Genomic DNA, 22,616 nt, shown 5'->3' on the forward strand with positions numbered 1-22,616 from the left:
AGGAGGGTATTAATCAGAGGCAACAAAGAGACCAAAGATAACCCTGAAGGAGCTGCAAAGTTCCACAGCGGAGATCGGAGTATCTGTCCATAGGACTACTTTAAGCCTGCACTCCACAGAGCTGGGCTTTATGGAAGAGTGTCCAGAAAAAAGCCATTACTTAAAGAACAAAATAAGCAAACATGTTTGGTGTTTGCCAAAAGGCATGTGGGAGACTCTCCAAACATATGGAAGAAGGTAGTCTGGTCAGGTGAGACTAGAATTGAGCTGTTTGGCCATCAAGGAAAACGCTATGTCTGGTGCAAACCCAACACCTCTCATCACACCGAGAACACCATCCCCACAGTGAAGCATGATGGTGGCAGCATCATGCTGTGGGGATGTTTGTCATCGGCAGGGACTGGGAAACTGGTCAGAATTGAAGGAATGATGGATGGCGCTATATAGAAAGTATTTCTTGAGGGTAACCTGTTTCAGTCTACCAGAAATTTGAGACTGGGACAGAGGTTCTCCTTCCACAGGACAATGACCCTAAGCATACTGCTAAAGCAACACTCAAGTGGTTTAAGGGGAAACATTTAAATGTGGAATGGCCTAGTCAAAGTCCAGACCTCAATCCAATTGAAAATCTGTGGTATGACTTAAAGATTGCTGTACACCAGCGGAACACATCCAACTTGAAGGAGCTGGAGCAGTTTTGCCTTGAAGAAAAGGAAAAAAATCCCATTGGCTAGATGTGCCAAGCTTATAGAGACATACCCCAAGAGACTTGCAGCTGTAATTGCTGCAAAAGGCGGGTCTACAAAGTATTGACTTTGGGGCGGTGAATAGTTATGCAAAAGTTTTTTTGTCTTATTTCTTGTTTGTTTCAGAATAAAAAATATTTTCCATCTTCAAAGTGGTAGGCATGTTGTGTAAATCAAATGATACAAACCCCCCAAAAATCAATTTTAATTCCAGGTTGTAAGGCAACAAAATAGGAAAAATGCCAAGGGGGTGAATACTTTCGCAAGCCACTGTATTTCAGCCCTCCAGGACCAGGATTTGGCAGCTCTGGTATTGGGAATAGGGTGCCATTTGGGACACACATTGCCTCAGCCTCTATGGCCTTTCAGTGGCTCCCTAAGGATGGGGAAAAGGTATCCATAGCGGTGGCTAAAGCCGCAGCAGCCTCGGGCAGGGTCAGTGAGTCAGTTAGTGTCCTCTCCTCCCTGGTCAGCTCCTCTACTCCCTGCAGGCTGGGGGTCGGCAACTCGGTGCTCTCAGGACTCATCTGGGAGGTGGGGGTGTGGACCACGGTGCTCTGGGGGGTGGGGGAGACCACCTGGATGGACACGTCTGAGTTGGAGTACCCACCGCCGGGCTGAGGGGTCTGAAGGATGGTAGAGTCCCCCCTGAGGTCATTGAGGGCCGAGCTCACTAGGGAAGTATAAAACAAAATAAACCAAACATACAGTTTATCCCCAAACACACACACACACACACACACACACACACACACACACACACACACACACACACACACACACACACACACACACACACACACACACACACACACACACACACACATGATTCAGAGGTTTGTAGACTAGCTCATGGTGACAGCTGCCAGGCCTGTTCTATTGTTAGCCTCAGTAATAGACAATAGACGTGACATCATAGATGCAAAGCTTTCTTGAATAGAATTGAGTTCTTTATATTTGACAAGTTACAATACTCAAACAAAGAGAGAAAAACAAATTTGTGTTGTAGATGTCACAGACACAATGTTGTGTATGATGGTTTGCTATGTTTACACTGGTTACACTGACGGTGTTTGGGGTCAATTTCAATTCAATCAAGTAAACAGGAAGCAAATGAAAATTTTACCCAAAAAAGTATTGAAAAATGTTTTATTTCGAATTGGAATATCAGTTTACATCCTGAATTGAAATGGAATTGACCCCAACCCTGTTGTTGAGTTATCGAGCTATGGGATAGCTAGCTTTGTTATGTTGTCGTGTTCACTGAACAGAGATACATTCCTCACATGATACACAAGGTCAAGGACACGAGGAGATTGATTAATGTGGTGCTGAGCTCTGCACCTGTCAGCTGACACTTGACCTGACCTGTGGCGGCCATGTCTGAGAACCCTGTCGAGACCAAGAGATGAGACCGCCTCAGTATGAATGTTTTTCCTGCTTGTTTCCAGTGCTTATGTTTCAAAATGTCTTTAAGTCAATTTCCAGTGATAATGTTTCAATCTAAGTCATTTCTAGGGCTTATGTTTCAGACGGTGAAGTTTTTAAAGTCCTTTCCATAACCACCATAACCATTTTGTGTACGTGTGTGTGTGTGGAATGAACAGCTGACTGGTCGGGCATTTCCGTGGTAACATGGACTCTTTACAACATGATGAAACTTTGTTGTTCCTTGCTGAAACAAGCAAGGTGTTGTAGCAAACGAGTCCCCCTCACTGCAGCAGCAGCCCATGCAGTCAGGAGCGGAGTGTGTATGGTATGGTACTGGGTCAGATAAGATCAGCCTGGCAGCAGCTGCTGTATCACACAGTTGCCATTTATTTTCTCCATTCATGTCTCCCTCTTCCTCTCTCTCTCCCATCTCAATTTCCCTCTTTTCCTCTGCCTCTCTTTCAGGTCTTTCTCTCTCTCTTCTCCATCTCTCTCACACTCCCCCTCTTCTCTCTCTGTCCTGTGGTTTGTGTCATCCGTCACTCTGCACTGTATGCTGCTCTGCTCTCGGTTCATTTCGCCCAAAAACAACAAACAAACTGCAACTTCAGCAAAAACAGCCCAGCAAGATCTCTCTCTGTCTCTACCATCTACCCCTTTCTCCATTCCCCTATCTTTCTATATGCATCTCTCTGTCTCTCTCACACACAAGTACTGTACAATGCTGTGGTGCTGATGTTGAGAGAGGGCTCTCCATTGAGAACGCAGTAGTCAGGTGCTTATGTTGAAGAGGTTGAGAGGTCTGCATTGACAACACAGTAGTCAGATATAGAGAGAAGTACCTCCCCACTGAGAATACTGTATTCAGGTGCTGCTGTTGAGAGGTAGAGAGTAGAGAGAGGTCTCCATTGACAACAGGTGCTGATGCTGAGAGATAGAGAGGTCCCTCTCCATCTCTATTGAGAACATAAGGTCAGGTGTGTTTCTGTGCTCCCACAGCCCCCCAGGCCCCCTGCTGGAATGTCAGGTCAGCACTCGCTTCACGCAGCAGGAGTGTTGTGTACCAGGAAGTGTAAGAATGTTCGCTGCTCCACAGCTATTTGGATGTGTGTGGTGTGTGTGCCTTCGTTGTTTTGGAATGCGTGCCTCAATGTGGTGGTCATGTGGAAAAGACCGATGTGTCTGTGTGTGAGTGTAGTGTTTGTCTAAAACATGTGCTATGTGCAGGGCTGTTAAAACATCTGCCTGTGTGTATGTATGTTTAAGCATATCTGTTTGTATGTATGTGACGGAGATATTCTGTGCATGTATGTGCATTGTAATCTGTGCTTCTGTATGTATTGAGCATGTGGTTATGTTTGTGCATATTTGTAAAGTGTGTGTGTGTGTGGTCAAGGACATAGTTGTGTTGTTCTCCCAGGAATGCCAGCCAGTCAGCCATTAAGGGCTCAGGGTTTTCTCTCTGGAATAGGGCCTACATTCCCAGCTGCTCTACACCACACACACACACACACACACACACACACACACACACACACACACACACACACACACACACACACACACGCACACACACGCACACACACACGCGCGATGACATTTTCATCTCCCTCTCTCTCCATCTCTTTCTGAAGATGTGTGCAGTCCCCCTCCCCTCCCTCTGGGTCACACAAAGACATCCTGAACCCTGCAGACATTTTCTCTTCTGTCTCCTTCACTTCCCATATTTCTTCCCCCTCCCTCTCCTGCTCTCATTCTCTCCCTCTCCTTCCCTCTCTCTCGCTCTCTCCTCAGCAGCAACTCCATTCAGATTAAACAACAGCTTACCTGATGGTTGCTCGTAGTTGTAGCCTACTCCTTCTCATTTAACTAACTTAATTCTGTCATTTTAATTCCATTTTGCATTGATTAGAGATCTCCCACGTTGCTTACTACACATGGAGCCACTGACTGTAGACGGTGCCACTTTGATTGGCCCACAATAACAGGCTACTATGGTATGCACTTTATGTCAATAAAACTACATTCAAAAGATAGTTTTATTGGATTAAGTATTTCAAATGTCATGGCATATCCTTGTGTGTAGCAATGTCACATAGACAATTACATTTAGATAAAGCCTTTTCATTGTTAAAATAGACGTAAAATTGTCCATTCGGACATTTGAACATCTGAATAACCGTGCCCATCCCTACCTCATTTACTCAAGTGTTTCCATTATTTTGTCAGTTATCTGTGTGTGTGTGTGTGTGTGTGTGTGTGTGTGTGTGTGTGTGTGTTCACTCACCCCGGCTCTCCTGGTGAGCCCAGAAATCTTGGACTGTTTTGGTGATGTCACGGTTATCCTCTCTAAGCTCCCTCTGCCACTGGCGCAGCTCCTGCACATCTGCACGGGCCCGCACCTACACACACACACACGCACACACACACACACACACAGTCAGAAACAGTTGTAATGACTATTCTTGTGTTTGACCTTGATTGAATCCACATTGTCAATCAAACTAAAACAGGCAGTATCCTCTAGATGGTCCAGATCCTCTCTGGTAGAATCTGTTTTAATCTGAAGCAGCTGGAGGAGAAACACACTGGGCTGAGACACCTGAATATAGATTCCAACCTCCAGAATACCATACAGCAGTGTGTGTGTGTGTGTGTGTGTACTGTATGCTGCAGGCAATAGGATGGGTAGTTTAGCAGTACAAACTTTCATGCGGATTCCCGTGTTGATAAAACAATGTGTTTGGCAGTAAACTGAAGGCAGTGCCAGTGCCAGGTCTTTCAGCTATTGTATGTTGACGATCATGTGGATAATAATGCAGATGATAATGTGGATGGTGGGCCTAAATCCAGAATACTGAGAGAGCATGTTTTTCCTGGAGCCTTTCCGAGGTCTTTCCCTGTGCTTCTGTGTGGCCTCAAAGCTTTCAATGGAGGTTCCAAATAGCTGCTGCAGGGTAGCTAGAACATGTCCCTGAATCCTCCTCTCTCCCAGCCCCCCTCTTTCCTACACTCTGACTAGATCTTTATGTCTCAGAGTCCCTCTTCACCCGTTTCCTCCTGCTCTCCATTCTCCTCTCACCCCTCCTACTGTCTGTCTGTCTGTCTGTCTGTCTGTCTGTCTGTCTGTCTGTCTGTCTGTCTGTCTGTCTGTCTGTCTGTCGGTCTCTTTTTCTTCATGTCTTCTTTCTATCCCACACACACTCCTGTTTGCCACTCTCTTACCTCCTCTCCTTGTTCCCATCTGTCCTTTTCTTTTATACCATTCTCCTTCCTCTCCTCCTCTCTCTTCTCCACCTCACTTCTTGCCTCTCCCTCCCGCATTTCACCCTTCCCCCTTGCTCCCATTTCTATCTCCCTCTCCCCAGTGTGTCCCTTTTACATCTCTCTCCCCTCCTCCCATCATCCCTCCTTTCACTCTCTCTACCCTCCCCTCTCTCTACTTCTTTGCCTCCTCTCACCCTCCCACCCCTTGCTCCCATTCCTTCATCTCACTCCTGTTCCTCAGCCTCCCCTCCCCCCGGTCTCTCCCCTCCTCCATCTCTCTCCCCAGTATAGCCTTAGTTAGTGGTTAGTCGTAGCTAGCTGCAGTCTAAATGTGAGTGTGTGGCTGTGAAAGTGGGCCTGTTACGTAAGGCCGTACCATGGCATTGGGGTGGAGGGGGGTAGGGGAGGGGGAGCCATGGTTTATTCAGTGGGTGTCAGAACGCAGCACAACCCCCTCTGCTGACGGGAGATACCATAGAGATGGAAATGAGGGGTGAGGGTCAGAAGGGGGGCAGTCTGTCTTGTTTGTGTACGTGCGTGCGTGTTCGTGTGTGTGTGTCGGTATGCCACTTGAGGAAGAAAGGGGATGGGTGATGGGAGTGTCTGTGTAAATCAATGCAGATAGCTAGTTAACCAGGGTGAGGTTTGTTATGGCTGAAGTGCATCATGGATTCAGTTTAGCACTGCATCATGTCTGTCTGTACACGTGTCTGTTTCATTACATACGGATGAGTGTTTTTGTGTGTCAAACCATTAGTGCGCCTTTCCTAATAATCTTTTGAGTATGTGTGTATTGTGTACTTTGGTGTGCACGTCAGGATGTATGTGTGTGTCTGTGTGTATTTTAGTTGAACACGTGAGTTGTCTCTACCCTGGGTATGTGTGAAGGATGGGCATTTCAAACGTGATTATATAAATGAGCGAGACAGCGCACACACACACACACACACACAGCATAAGCACCAAAAGCACAGTGAGACCCCATCCAACTTAATCCCCACTGGCATCCTCGCTCCAAGTCAAAGTCTTCCCCATAAAACCTGTTCACACACGTGCGCACACACACACGCACACACACACACACAGACACACACACACGTGCACACACACACACACACACACACAAAACCACAAACTCCCACATAAATACCTGACACAAAGATACAAAGATGCGCACACACACACACTCACACGCCTTCCAAGTGTCATTCTCTCTGTCAGGTGGTCTAGCTGAGACAGAGCTCTTGTCCAAGTCTGTGGGAGAAAAGGGAGGAGAAGAGAGGAGAAGAATAAAGCGGAGAGGAAAGGGGGTTAGAGTCTGAGATCAGAGACTTTACTTCATCCTGAACACTGAAGCATGCATGAGAGCACCAGCTGTTCCGGATGACTGTGTGATCATGCTTTCCGTAGCCGAACTTTAAACAGGTCAACATTCACAAGGCCGCGGGGCAGACAGATTACCAGGGCGTGTACTCACAGCATGCGCAGACCAACTGGCAAGTGTCTTCACTGACATGTTCAACCTCTCCCTGACCCAGTCTGTACTATCAACATGTTTCAAGCAGACCACCATAGTCCCTGTGCCCAAGAATGCCAAGGTAACCTGCCTAAATGACTACCGCCCCATAGCACACACGTCAATAGTCATGAAGTGCTTTGAAAGGCTGGTCATAATACCCACGAAGCTCATCACTAAGCTAAGGACCTTGGGACTAAACACCTCCCTCTGCAACTGGATCCTGGACTTCCTGACGGGCCGCCTCCATGTGTTAAGGGTAGGTAACAACACATCTGCCACGCTGATCCTCAACACCGGGGCCCCTCAGGGTTGCGTGCTTAGTCCCCTCCTGTACTCCCTGTTGACCCACGAATATGTGGCCAAGCACGACTCCAACACCATCATTAAGTTTTCTGACGACGACAGTAGTAGGCCTGATCACTGACAATGATGAGACAGCCTATAGGGAGGAGGTCAGAGACCTGGCAGTGTGGTGCCAGGACAACAACCTCTCCCTCAATGTAAGCAAGACAAAGGATCTGATCGTGGACTATAGGAAAAGGCGGGACGAACAGGCCCCCATTAACATCAACAGGTTGAGAGTTTCAAGTTCCTTGGTGTCCACATCACCAACAAACTATCATGGTCCAAACACACCAAGACAGTCGTGAAGAGGGCACGACAACGCCTTTTCCCCCTCAGGAGACTGAAAAGATTTAGCATGGGTCCCCAGATTGTTAATACAGCTGCACCATCGAGAGTGTCCTGACCGGTTGCATCACTGTCTGGTATGACAACTGCTCGGCATCCAACCGTAAGCTGCTACAGAGGGTAGTGCGTACGGCCCAATGCATCACTGGGGCCAAGCTTCCTGCCAGCCAGGACCTATATAATAGGCAGTGTCAGAAGAAAGCCCAAATAATTGTCAAAGACTCCAGTCACCCAAGTCATAGACTGTTTCCTCTGCTACCGCATGGCAAGTGGTACCAGAGCGCCAAGTCTAGGTCCAAAAGGCATCAGCTTCTACCCCCAAGCCATAAGACTGCTGAACAATTCATCAAATGGCCACCCGGACTAGTTACATAAGTATTTACACTGCTGCTATGCATAGTCAGTTATCTATGCATAGTTACTTTACCCCTATCTACATGTACATATTACCTCGACTAAACTGTACCCCCCCCCCCACATTGACTCGGTACAAGTACCCCCTGTACATAGCCTGTTGTATTTGGTGCATGTGACAAATAAAATGTGATTTTATTTGATTCATTTACAGCAGAGCCGGGCCATGGAGGAATGTAGGGGTGGATGGAGAGGAGGAAGAACCACGCTCTGCCCCAGGGTACTGCACTTCCTGTGAGCCACACAGGGTTCATCTAAGTGCCTTGTGGTTCCTCACTGCATCACTGGCTGTGTCTCAAACAGCACCCTATTCCCTATGTAGTGTGTACTATAAGCCTATAGGGTGTACTGCAAGCAGACACTATCACTCCCTCTGGATTGCCATTTAAAGGGAGGGATGGGTAGACACAGATTAGAAAAGTGTCCATTGTGGTTATTAGGCTAACTCAGCCCTTGTGTTCTTATTGTTCGCCCCTCATGTAAGCTTGTCTACCATTAGCTTTTCACTAGCTCACTGGTCTAATGCAAGTCAACTAACATCCCTCCAATCACTCATCTGGAATCACAGACCTAGTTCTCTATGGTCAAAATCTCTCTCCAACAGCCTTGCCTCACATAGACATTTATTTGCCAGAACAGGTGTGGAGTCTTGACTTGAATGTGGATGTCTGTTCTACAGATTTTATTTCTATGTTCCCACAGTTCTGTGAATTTATCACTACTACCAGGCCATTCCAGGGCATGCAGGGATAATACTGGGGGTCACCCAAGCCTACACCCCACAGTCATACACAGGGCTCTATGCTGACCTTTTTTACAAGGAGCATGTGTGCACCAAGTAAAATATGTTAGGATCACACAAAAACATATTAGAGGTAACAAACTGTTTTCTTTGTCATAAATCTGCGCTCAGTGTGTTCTCTATGGCACTCAGGTGCTGCCGTACAGTGAAGTAATCATTACAACAATTATCATCTGGGTGGTGTTTTTCCAGGCACATTGGTGCTCCTAAATAAAATTCCAGGTCGCACAGCAAAATATTTAGGCGCATATGCAAGTAAAATGGTCGCAATGTAGAGCCCTGGCAAAGTAAGTATAGGGCACAGCAGTACCTAGCTACTCACAGTCTAAGTACAGAGAGAGGTAGATGACTATGGACTGGGCTGGGGTAGGCTAGGCTTTAGGCTAGACAAAGCTTAACTACTAGGCTAGGCTATAGGCTAGACTGACTATGGACTGGGGTAGGCTAGGCTATAGCCTAGACTGACTATGGACTGGGTTGGGGTAGGCTAGGCTATAGGCTAGACAAAGCTAAACTACTAGGCTAGGCTATAGGCTAGACTGACTATGGACTGGGGTAGGCTAGGCTATAGGCTAGACTGACTATGGACTGGAATGGGGTAGGCTAGGACTAAGCTCTGCTGTGCTGGGCTATGAGATGTCCTGGGCTGGACTGGGCTAGGTACTGAGTCCGTGCCTGTAAATCTCTGAGAGTGGGATAGGCTAAACAGAGCAGAACCCAAGAGGCGTCTATCTATGCCTATCTATGACCATAAAAGCCCTCTCTTTCTCTACATGGCCACACTATTGACCCCATTGACTGTTTAACTCACCATTGCAATGCCTTGAGTGGTCTGTGGTGGGTTTATGTGCACATCTCTGTGGATGGACTTATGTAGTACATCTCTGTGGTGGGTTTATGTAATATATCTCTGTGGTGGGTTTATGTAGTATATCTCTGTGGTGGGCTTATGTAGTATATATATGTGGTGGGCTTATGTAGTATATATCTGTGGTGGGCTTATGTAGTACATCTCTGTGGTGGGTTTATGTAGTATATATCTGTAGTGGGTTTATGTAGTACATCTCTGTGGTGGGTTTATGTAGTACATCTCTGTGGTGGGTATATGTAGTATATCTCTGTGGTGGGCTTATGTAGTATATATCTGTGGTGGGCTTATGTAGTACATCTCTGTGGTGGGTTTATGTAGTATATATCTGTAGTGGGCTTATGTAGTATATATCTGTGGTGGGTTTATGTAGTACATCTCTGTGGTGGGTTTATGTAGTATATATCTGTAGTGGGCTTATGTAGTATATCTCTGTGGTGGGCTTATGTAGTATATATATGTGGTGGGCTTATGTAGTATATATCTGTGGTGGGCTTATGTAGTACATCTCTGTGGTGGGTTTATGTAGTATATATCTGTAGTGGGTTTATGTAGTACATCTCTGTGGTGGGTTTATGTAGTACATCTCTGTGGTGGGTATATGTAGTATATCTCTGTGGTGGGCTTATGTAGTATATATCTGTAGTGGGCTTATGTAGTATATATCTGTGGTGGGTTTATGTAGTACATCTCTGTGGTGGGTTTATGTAATATATCTCTGTGGTGGGTTTATGTAGTATATCTCTGTGGTGGGCTTATGTAGTATATATATGTGGTGGGCTTATGTAGTATATATCTGTGGTGGGCTTATGTAGTACATCTCTGTGGTGGGTTTATGTAGTATATATCTGTAGTGGGTTTATGTAGTACATCTCTGTGGTGGGTTTATGTAGTACATCTCTGTGGTGGGTATATGTAGTATATCTCTGTGGTGGGCTTATGTAGTATATATCTGTGGTGGGCTTATGTAGTACATCTCTGTGGTGGGTTTATGTAGTATATATCTGTAGTGGGCTTATGTAGTATATATCTGTGGTGGGTTTATGTAGTACATCTCTGTGGTGGGTTTATGTAGTATATATCTGTAGTGGGCTTATGTAGTATATCTCTGTGGTGGGCTTATGTAGTATATATATGTGGTGGGCTTATGTAGTATATATCTGTGGTGGGCTTATGTAGTACATCTCTGTGGTGGGTTTATGTAGTATATATCTGTAGTGGGTTTATGTAGTACATCTCTGTGGTGGGTTTATGTAGTACATCTCTGTGGTGGGTATATGTAGTATATCTCTGTGGTGGGCTTATGTAGTATATATCTGTAGTGGGCTTATGTAGTATATATCTGTGGTGGGTTTATGTAGTACATCTCTGTGGTGGGTTTATGTAGTATATATCTGTAGTGGGCTTATGTAGTATATCTCTGTGGTGGGTTTATGTAGTACATCTCTGTGGTGGGTTTATGTAGTACATATCTGTGGTGGGTTTATGTAGTACATCTCTGTGGTGGGTTTATGTAGTACATATCTGTGGTGGGTTTATGTAGTACATCTCTGTGGTGGGTTTATGTAGTACATCTCTGTGGTGGGTTTATGTAGTACATATCTGTGGTGGGTTTATGTAGTACATCTCATCTCTGATGTGGGTTTATGTAATATATCTCTGTGGTGGGTTTATGTAGTACATCTCTGTGGTGGGTTTACATAGTATATCTCTGTGGTGGGTATATGTAGTATATCGCTGTGGTGGGCTTATGTAGTATATCTCTGTGGTGGGCTTATGTAGTATATCTCTGTGGTGGTCTTATGTAGTGTATATTTCTGTGGTGGGCTTATGTAATACATCTCTGTCAGTGGAGGCTGCTGAAGGGAGGACATGGCTTCCATATGGTTGATACCATTCCATTGACTCCATTCCAGACATTATTATGAGCCGTCCTCCCCTCAGCAGCCTCCACTGATCTCTGTTGTGGGCTTATGTAGTGCATCTGCTGGCTAAGGCTTCCAGATGGTTAGAGCAGGTTCATATTCATTAGGGCAAACCATAGCAAAACGTTTTGAAACGGAAGTTGAAAAACAAGCTTTTCTTATTGGGTGAGTGCAGGTAGTCCTTCCCTGTTTCAGTCCCTTTTCTTCTGTTTGGTGCCTGATGAACATCCCCATTAGCTGTTGCGAAAGCAGCAACTATTCTTCCTGGGGTCCACACTAAACATGAAACATGACATAATACAGCTCAAGGACAGAACTACATCAAAACATTTTTAAAGGCACACGTAGCCTACATGTCAATAACACACACAAACTATCTATGTCAAATAGGGGAGAGGCATTGTGCCGTGAGGTATTGCTTTATCTGTTTTTTTTAAACCAGGTTTGCTGTTCATCTGAGCAATATGAGATGGAACGGATTTCCATGCAATAATGGCTCTATATAATACCGTACACTTTCTTGAATTTGTTCTGGATTTGGAGACTGTGAAAAGAGGAGTTTACACTTTGAAGTGTACCTCCAGTACTGTACTGCACTGTGCCTAGCAGGAGTTAAAGGATGGATGATTATGGCTAGCTGGGCTATGGCTACGGTGTGTTAGCTAAGTATATTACATAACATGTTGTGTCGTAGCATCTCTCTTTCTAGTGTTCAGCCTAGCATCTCCCTGTGCTGCTCAGAGAGACAAGAACATTGTCTGACTGGCTGCTGTGTGATATACTGGCTGCTGTGTGATATACGGGCTGCTGTGTGATATACTGGCTGCTGTGTGATATATGATATACTGGCTGCTGTGTGATATACTGGCTGCTGTGTGATATACGATATACTGGCTGCTGTGTGATATACTGGCTGCTGTGTGATATACGATATACTGGCTGCTGTGTGATATACTGGCTTCTGTGTGATATACGATATACTGGCTGCTGTGTGATATACTGGCTGCTGTGTGATATACGATATACTGGCTGCTGTGTGATATACGATATACTGGCTGCTGTGTGATATACTGGCTGCTGTGTGATATACGATATACTGGCTGCTGTGTGATATACTGGCTGCTATGTGATATACGATATACTGGCTGCTGTGTGATATACGATATACTGGCTGCTGTGTGATATACTGGCTGCTATGTGATATACGATATACTGGCTGCTGTGTGATATACTGGCTGCTATGTGATATACGATATACTGGCTGCTGTGTGATATACGATATACTGGCTGCTGTGTGATATACTGGCTTCTGTGTGATATACGATATACTGGCTGCTGTGTGATATACTGGCTGCTGTGTGATATACGATATACTGGCTGCTGTGTGATATACGATATACTGGCTGCTGTGTGATATACTGGCTGCTGTGTGATATACGATATACTGGCTGCTGTGTGATATACTGGCTGCTATGTGATATACGATATACTGGCTGCTGTGTGATATACGATATACTGGCTGCTGTGTGATATACTGGCTGCTATGTGATATACGATATACTGGCTGCTGTGTGATATACGATTTACTGGCTGCTGTGTGATATACTGGCTGCTGTGTGATATACTGGCTGCTATGTGATATACGATATACTGGCTGCTATGTGATATACGATATACTAGCTGCTGTGTGATATACTGGCTGCTGTGTGATATACTGGCTGCTGTGTGATATACTGGCTGCTGTGCGATATACTGGCTGCTGTGCGATATACTGGCTGCTGTGCGATATACTGGCTGCTGTGCGATATACTGGCTGCTGTGCGATATACTGGCTGCTGTGCGATATACTGGCTGCTGTGTGATGTACTGGCTGCTGTGTGATGTACTGGCTGCTGTGTGATGTACTGGCTGCTGTGTGATATACTGGCTGCTGTGTGATGTACTGGCTGCTGTGTGATATACTGGCTGCTGTGTGATGTACTGGCTGCTGTGTAATATACTGGCTGCTGTGTGGCATCAACGTGTGTTTCTGAAGCTGACTGTTCATCCTTGGTAACAACTACACATATTGTCAATGAAAGAGGTGATTGAGGGAGGGGTACACACAAATGCACGTACACACGCACCCACACACCCCTCCTCTGCCGTCAACGCTGCGTCAGGCAGGTTACATAACTCAGCCAAGTGAGTGAGAGAGAAAGAGAGAGTAAGAGAGAGGGATGAGGCAGAGAAAGAGAGATATAGACGGAGGAAGGAGGGGAGGAACAGGAGAGTATGGTGTAGGGGGGACTGAATGAGAGAGGAAGAGAGAGATAGAGGAAGGGGGAGGAACAGGAGAGTATGGTGTAGGGGGGACTGAATGAGAGAGGAAGAGAGAGATAGTCAGAGGAAGGGGGGAGGAACAGGAGAGTATGGTGTAGGGGGGACTGAATGAGAGAGGAAGAGAGAGATAGTCAGAGGAAGGGGGAGGAACAGGAGAGTATGGTGTAAGGGGGGACTGAATGAGAGAGGAAGAGAGAGATAGTCAGAGGAAGGGGGGAGGAACAGGAGAGTATGGTGTAGGGGGGACTGAATGAGAGAGGAAGAGAGAGATAGTCAGAGGAAGGGGGGAGGAACAGGAGAGTATGGTGTAAGGGGGGACTGAATGAGAGAGGAAGAGAGAGATAGTCAGAGGAAGGGGGGAGGAACAGGAGAGTATGGTGTAGGGGGGACTGAATGAGAGAGGAAGAGAGAGATAGTCAGAGGAAGGGGGAGGAACAGGAGAGTATGGTGTAAGGGGGGACTGAATGAGAGAGGAAGAGAGAGATAGTCAGAGGAAGGGGGGAGGAACAGGAGAGTATGGTGTAGGGGGGACTGAATGAGAGAGGAAGAGAGAGATAGTCAGAGGAAGGGGGGAGGAACAGGAGAGTATGGTGTAGGGGGGACTGAATGAGAGAGGAAGAGAGAGATAGAGGAAGGGGGAGGAACAGGAGAGTATGGTGTAGGGGGACTGAATGAGAGAGGAAGAGAGAGATAGAGGAATGGGGGAGGAACAGGAGAGTATGGTGTAGGGGGGACTGAATGAGAGAGGAAGAGAGAGATAGAGGAAGGGGGAGGAACAGGAGAGTATGGTGTAGGGGGGACTGAATGAGAGAGGAAGAGAGAGATAGAGGAAGGGGGGAGGAACAGGAGAGTATGGTGTAGGGGGGACTGAATGAGAGAGGAGAGAGAGATAGAGGAAGGGGGGAGGAACAGGAGAGTATGGTGTAGGGGGGACTGAATGAGAGAGGAAGAGAGAGATAGTCAGAGGAAGGGGGGAGGAACAGGAGAGTATGGTGTAGGGGGACTGAATGAGAGAGGAAGAGAGAGATAGTCAGAGGAAGGGGGGAGGAACAGGAGAGTATGGTGTAAGGGGACTGAATGAGAGAGGAAGAGAGAGATAGAGGAAGGGGGGAGGAACAGGAGAGTATGGTGTAGGGGGGACTGAATGAGAGAGGAAGAGAGAGATAGTCAGAGGAAGGGGGGAGGAACAGGAGAGTATGGTGTAAGGGGGACTGAATGAGAGAGGAAGAGATAGTCAGAGGAAGGGGGAGGAACAGGAGAGTATGGTGTAAGGGGGACTGAATGAGAGAGGAAGAGATAGTCAGAGGAAGGGGGGAGGAACAGGAGAGTATGGTGTAAGGGGGACTGAATGAGAGAGGAAGAGAGAGATAGAGGAAGGGGGAGGAACAGGAGAGTATGGTGTAGGGGGACTGAATGAGAGAGGAAGAGAGAGATAGTCAGAGGAAGGGGGGAGGAACAGGAGAGTATGGTGTAAGGGGGACTGAATGAGAGAGGAAGAGATAGTCAGAGGAAGGGGGAGGAACAGGAGAGTATGGTGTAAGGGGGACTGAATGAGAGAGGAAGAGAGAGATAGTCAGAGGAAGGGGGAGGAACAGGAGAGTATGGTGTAAGGGGGGACTGAATGAGAGAGGAAGAGAGAGATAGAGGAAGGGGGGAGGAACAGGAGAGTATGTTGTAAGGGGGACTGAATGAGAGAGGAAGAGAGAGATAGTCAGAGGAAGGGGGAGGAACAGGAGAGTATGGTGTAAGAGGGACTGAATGAGAGAGGAAGAGAGAGATAGAGGAAGGGGGAGGAACATGAGAGTATGGTGTAAGGGGGGACTGAATGAGAGAGGAAGAGAGAGATAGAGGAAGGGGGGAGGAACAGGAGAGTATGTTGTAAGGGGGACTGAATGAGAGAGGAAGAGAGAGATAGTCAGAGGAAGGGGGAGGAACAGGAGAGTATGGTGTAAGGGGGACTGAATGAGAGAGGAAGAGAGAGATAGTCAGAGGAAGGGGGAGGAACAGGAGAGTATGGTGTAAGAGGGACTGAATGAGAGAGGAAGAGAGAGAGAGGAAGGGGGAGGAACAGGAGAGTATGGTGTAGGGGGACTGAATGAGAGAGGAAGAGAGAGATAGAGGAAGGGGGAGGAACAGGAGAGTATGGTGTAGGGGGACTGAATGAGAGAAGAAGAGAGAGATAGAGGAAGGGGGAGGAACAGGAGAGTATGGTGTAGGGGGACTGAATGAGAGAGGAAGGATTAGGATGAGTATGATGGATAAAGGGCTAGAGGTGAGAACGAGGGGAAAATAGTATTGACGTCTACTGAAAAGCTTCACATACACTGTTTCCACCCCGCTGAGCCACACACACACACACACACACACACACACACACACACACACACACACACACCTCTGAAGCATGATGGCACTGTGCAGAGCATCAGAGCATCACACAGGCAGCTCTCTCAGTTCACAGTTGACTGTGTTTGTACATGCTGCTGCTGTCTCTGCTGGCTGTGGCTGCTTTGAGCCCCAGGTAACAAACCACTCAGGACACAGCCCAATGCCTCTTCAGCACCAGCTTCAGGCCTATCATGACAGTCCTACAGGCCTACCTCCTCAGCCTTTGATACAGTCCAATACCTCAGCACCAGCACAGCCTCCAGCCAAATCCCTATCTTATATATATATATTTCATTGAAAGAACAGTGGGAAAGTGTAGAGGGGGGTATCATAAAGTAGAGTGTCTCAGACACTGAAGTGGCCGAGAGTGGGCTCAGTCCCCCTGCCACCAGGGGTATACAGTGCATTCAGAAAGTATTCAGACCCCTTGACTTTTTCCACATTTTGTTACATGACAGCCTTTTCCCTCAAATCTACACTTAATACCCCTTAACGACAAAGCAAAAACAAGTTTAGAATTTTTTGTTAATTTATTACAAATAAAAAACTGAAATTTCCGACCCTTTACTCAATACTTTGTTGAAGCACCTTTAGCAGTGAATACAGCCTGGAGTCTTCTTGGGTATGACGCTACAAGCTTGGCACACCTGTACTTGGGGAGTTTCTCCCATTCTTCTCTGCAGATCCTCTCAAGCTCTGTCAGCTCTGTCAGATCCTCTCAAGCTCGCACAGACATTTTCAGGTCTCTCCAGAGATGTTTGATTGGGTTCAAGTCCGGCCTCTGGCTGGGCCACTCAAGGACATTCAGAGACTTGTCCCGAAGCCACTCCTGCGTCATCTTGGCGGTGTGCTTAGGGTCGTTGTCCTGTTGGAAGGTGAACCTTCGCCCCAGTCTGAGGTCCTGAGCGCTCTGGAGCAGGTTTTCATCAAGGATCTCTCTGTACTTTGCCCCATTCATCTTTGCCTCAATCCTGACTAGTCTCCCAGTCCCTGCAGCTGAAAAACATCCACACACCATGATGCTGCCACCACCATGCTTCACCGTAGGGATAGTGCAAGGTTTCCGTCAGACGTGACGCTTGGTATTAAGGCCAAATAGTTCAATCTTGGTTTTATCAGACCAGAGAATCTTGTTTCTCATGGTCTGAGAGTCTTTAGGTACCTTTTGACAAACTTCAAGCAGGCTGTCATGTGCCTTTTACTGAGGAGTGGCTTCCATCTGACCACTCTACCATAAAGGCCTGATTGGTGGAGTCCTGCAGAGATGGTTGTCTTTCTGGAAGGTTCTCCCATCTCCACAGAGGAACTCTAGAGCTCTGTCAGTGACCATCAAGTTCTTGGTCACCTCCCTGACCAAGACCCTTCTCCCCCGATTGCTCAGTTTGGCCAGGCGGCCAGCTCTAAGAAGGGTCTTGGGGGTTTCAAACTTCTTACATTTAAGAATGATGGAGGCCACTGTGTTCTTGGGGACCTTCAATGCTGCCTCGACACAATCCTGTCTCGAAGCTCTATGGACAATTCCTTCAACCTCATGGCTTGGTTTTTGCTCTGACATTCACTGTCAACTGTGGGACCTTATATAGACAGGTGTGTGCTTTTCAAAATAAGGTATTTATGTTTACTAAAAACCTGTTTTTCGCTTTGTCATTATGGGGTTTATGTGTGTAGATTTTAGAAAAAGGCTGTTACGTAACAAAATGTGTAAAAAGTCAAGGGGTCTGAATACTTTCCGAAGGCACCGTATGTGAGTTGGGAGGGCTAACCACTACACCCTAGTTAAGATTTAGTCCCAGATCCACATTATCCACAGACACAACATGGCTGTACATCAAACAGCCAGCCCCTCAGACCCAGTTCTGGGCTGGCCCAAGCCCCCAAAACAGCACTAACAGTGTTCCTCTCCTTCACTCCCTCTCTAATCACCCCTGAAAAAGCCTTTTAGCAGAGCCTTCCAAGCCATCTCTCTCCACTCCATCCCTAAACTTCTAGTGGGGAGAGTCTGCTGTGCTATCCCTCGCCCTATTGAACCTCACCTCAGTCAGAGCAGGATAAACACAGGGAGTCAATGAGAGAGGACAAGCTCACTACCGCCACCTCCTGTTGAGGAGAGGAATTACAACACATTACAGTGCAAGATAACACAAGAAATACTGCCTACCTCTGGCCACACTGGCAGAACAGAACACAGGGACATGCGGACACACACTGCATGCTCTGCTCTGCCCAGCCCAGTGCTTCTTCAAGCCCACTCGAGCAGAGCCTGTTTGGACATGACAGATCTTAACCACAGCTGTCATCGTCCATCCTTAATCATTTACACTGACAATGAGGAGATCTTGGGCTGGATTTTTCTACGCTATCACAGAGTCGCAGGGATGAGAAGAAAAAGAGCTGTTTTGGTGTTTGTGTGTAAAAAAGGGGTCATTTGTGGTTACATCATAAACAGACAACAACAGTGTCTAGTAGATAGACGAGACAGAGACTTGTCTGATTAGAAGTGTGTCTATGGGTGTGTGTGTGTGTGTGTGAGTTTACATTTTTTGTAATTTATGAGACACTCTTAACCAGAGCGACTTACAGCAATTAGTGTCTATATTTATCCAGAACAGAGCACTCAAGAACACCCACACAGGAAGGAATTAGGCAGTGCATCACTGATGACATAATCACGCTGTAGCCAGACAATAATGGGATTACACAATATATTTGTTTCATATGGGGTCACTGGCCAGCTCCTGAAAATGCAAAAACACAATAATACACACACATGCATGCACACACCCACCCATAGACACACTTCTAATCAGACAAGTCTCTGCATGCACGCTTACACACTAACAAACACACAGCAAAATAGGGGACAGTGAAGCATTTAACCCTTTACACACCGTGCATTGACACCCTTTAAAATGATACACTACTATTTCTCATCTAAAATAACAGACCTTTAATTTACTGTCAACAACACTCACGGTATAGCCCCGCCAGAAGGACTGGATGAGAACAGCAGCCTGCTGGTCTGACAGCAGTAGGGAGAGAGGGATGGGAGGCCTGGGACTGGGAGAGGGAGGGAGAAGAGAGGAGGGGATGGAGAGAGGAGAGGGCAGCGTGTGAGTCACCTCTGTTCATAAGGGCAGCATCAGCCTACGGTGCAAGTTTGTGTCACTGTGTGTGTGTGTGTGTGTGTGTGTGTGTGTGTGTGTGTGTGTGTGTGTGTGTGTGTGTGTACATGCATACATATTGTGTCATTTCTGAGATGACTTTCTTGCTCTGTGTTATGTTTGCGTATACACTTTATTAAGTCTCCTGCAACTCACTGTATTCTGAGCCAGTCCTTGACAAATGGGATCTCATGGAAGTCCACAGGGGCCTGTCCCTGCCGGCGGGGGTTCCGACTGCAGTGAGAGAAAAGAAAAGGCTTTGGAACAGACCGTAGCAGACAGAATATTCAGCTTAGTTTCACACAAAGACAAACTACAGTCATAGTTGCGTAACACCCATCCATTTTTAGAGACAGACCTTTTTCTTTTTTTTTAAATGGTAAAAGCAATGGCTTAGCACTCAGAAGATAAAGAGGTGGCAGAAAGTTCAGAGACATTGTCAAAGATTTTTACTAAATCAACTGAGAATGGAAGAGCAAAGGGGGCATGCAGGCAGTCTTACTTGTACAGCCACTCAGTTAGGAAGTCACAAGCGTTGAATGCTGTTCTTTTCCTCTTAAACAGGTAAAAGGATCACAGTGTTACTGTAGTGTAATAATCTGCAGAGCTCTACAGAAGTAGGCTACAGTATAATCATCATTATCATAGTATAATCAGTGCTTGAAGTCGGATTAAATGAGTCCTAGTACTAGTTTTGGGTGTCGGGATTCATCACATGTCAGAGACAATATTTCAGAAGAGGTGATCATACATCATGTCACTCTATAATTCAAAGTTGTTTATGTAGTAGTCAGGGGAAGCAAACTATTAAAATACTGTAGTGTATTGTAGTTTGGTGGTCTGTAGTGTTCTGCAGGGCCACATTGATATCTAGTAAATTGCCATTATATCATGTTAGTGTTATTGTGTGATATAGGCCTAGTGCCAGTACCTCCAGGCAGTGTTGTCTCTGGGCCTCTCTCAGCATGGCCTCCAGTCCAGGCAGTAGCACTGGGAACACGGACCCCTCCAGGAACTGGGTGATTGGGCCTGGGGCAGACATGGGAATGGATCAACACAAGTGGGGTAAGAGTGGCCTTTCTGCCATGCAAGGGAACATTTCACTCCAAATGTAGCCTAAAACACTGTTATGGTACTATTATTGGGGAGTAAAATGTAGCCTAAAACACTGTCATGGTACTATTACTGGGGAGTAAAATGTAGCCTAAAACACTGTCATGGTACTATTACTGGGGAGTAAAATGTAGCCTAAAACACTGTCATGGTACTATTACTGGGGAGTAAAATGTAGCCTAAAACACTGTCATGGTACTATTACTGGGGAGTAAAATGTAGCCTAAAACACTGTCATGGTACTATTATTGGGGAGTAAAATCGAGACAGACTTGAAACATTGTTATCCTCTACTGTGCTTAGAGAGCTAATTAAACAGGAAAGTATTGTTCCTGATAAAAGCATACATTATGTGTAGCGATTGAGGGTGGAAAGCAGTATCGGGTCTTGCACCAGAAACACTGAGGCTACAGAACACTAGCCTACTTCCTGTGCCATAAACTTCAAGACCTCTTGGCAGAGGCAATAGTATGTTTAGCACATACAAAGCAGCTACAGTTTTAAGTGGTTTGAAACTCACGTTGATGGAGCTGGGGAGTGGATGCAGGGTGTGTGGTCAGAGGCTGTTTGTGACAGAAGGATGGAGGTTTGTCCAAGGCAGAGTATCCAGCAAGGGCAGGGTGGCTCAGAAGAGGGTCAACATGCTTCACAGGATCATCATCCACAACAACCTAGAAAGCCATACAGCACCATGTAGACAAACATATCGTTTTCTTTTTACAAATGAATTGTATTTACTGAAGTGCAATTATTGATGGCCGCCTTACCTTAGCTGCCATGAGACCATAGAAGACAGGAGAGTGCTTGCTGGCGCTGTACTGGGAGACATGAGTGCTCACTGAACCACTGTCTGTCCAAGCAGCGCTGGGTGGACTGGGCTGCTCCGACTCATATTCTGGTTGCACACAACAATGAAAACGAAATATGTGTGCCTATTTTAGTCGACAACATGCATAACGGCATTTACAATTAACTCTCAAGCGAAGCATACCTTACCTTCACAGACTTGTTGCCACAATGATTTCTTAGCACCAATAATTTTTGCCATTCTGAGGCAGTTGCTAAGAACACATCGCTGGTTGTCAAGGAAAAACGTATCTTCGTACTTCCGGTTTTAAAATAAATACGAATAATATTTTTGATGAAGAACACATTTCTCTTAGCCAAAAAAAACCCGAATTTTAAACAGCATTAGAAAATACGTATAATGGCACAACAAGTCTTTAAAAGAAACCAATGGCAAACAAGCAGGGGCTGTTCCTAAAAGAAAATATCCCACGTCAGCCACTGGAGGGGAGCAGCTACAGCTGACTCAGACAGAAGGAACCAAAGAGGGAGTTTTATTACGCTGGCTCGGGTTGAATCATCATCTGGCGAAAGCGGGGAGGGAGGCGCGCCATCTCAAATCAAACAGTAATCTGAGCCGCTCAGTCATGTTGTCAACAAGGCAGCACGGCAACATATATTTTCCATAAAATACATGTTTGAATTTAACTAGTTTTCATTGAGAAGGCAGATAAAGCATTTTTATCAAAAACGATCAATTTTGTGAAAGCGTGTGATAACAAAATCCTACTCATCAGTTCACGTGCTTAGTTACATTACTTTAGTTTTGAGCCGACTTTGCCGTCGGACATAGCCGGGCACCTGGCTCATGCCCGGTAGGCAGCCCGATTCCGACCAACGCTAAACAGATTGAATCGGATTGATTATTAAAGCTCCTTCATTCCTACATATGGTCTACTACTCTGTATTTTGACCAGTGAAGTTTATACTAACTTGGTTATATCAAAGGCAGTTTGAATTATGATTCATGTGGTGTATTACAATTGTGATCAGAAGAAAAGCCCTCAAAGTCAGCTCTGGACCTCAAAGCCAGTTCCTCTGCATTTTCTTTTCCCATCGGGACTGATTTAGACCTGGGTCACCAGGTGTGAAATTAATATGGTAGAACAGAAAACCAGCAGGCT

General features: G+C 46.1%; 1 protein-coding gene across 3 annotated transcripts; it reads right to left on the reverse strand.

Moving 5' to 3' along the window:
* Nucleotides 1-1,013: 1,013 nt before the first annotated feature.
* LOC115171756 (IQ domain-containing protein K-like) lies at nt 1,014-22,060 on the reverse strand. Of its 3 annotated transcripts, none has more exons than XM_029728874.1 (10): nt 21,643-22,060; nt 21,414-21,541; nt 21,167-21,317; nt 20,465-20,562; nt 20,036-20,088; nt 19,690-19,767; nt 19,345-19,429; nt 6,636-6,698; nt 4,465-4,579; nt 1,014-1,419 (listed from the first exon to the last, which is right to left on the reverse strand). In XM_029728874.1, exons 1-10 carry the CDS (start codon nt 21,692-21,694, stop codon nt 1,112-1,114), a joined length of 1,131 nt encoding a protein of 376 aa, XP_029584734.1. In that variant the 5' UTR covers nt 21,695-22,060; the 3' UTR covers nt 1,014-1,111. The 3 variants fall into 3 exon arrangements, with proteins under 3 accessions (XP_029584734.1, XP_029584735.1, XP_029584736.1); XM_029728876.1 differs by having other exon boundaries at nt 1,194-1,415; XM_029728875.1 differs by lacking the exon at nt 6,636-6,698.
* Between the last annotated feature and the right edge of the window lie 556 nt (nt 22,061-22,616).

The sequence above is a fragment of the Salmo trutta genome, chromosome 32, assembly GCF_901001165.1.
Source record: "Salmo trutta chromosome 32, fSalTru1.1, whole genome shotgun sequence".
NCBI classification, from domain to species: Eukaryota; Metazoa; Chordata; class Actinopteri; order Salmoniformes; family Salmonidae; genus Salmo; species Salmo trutta.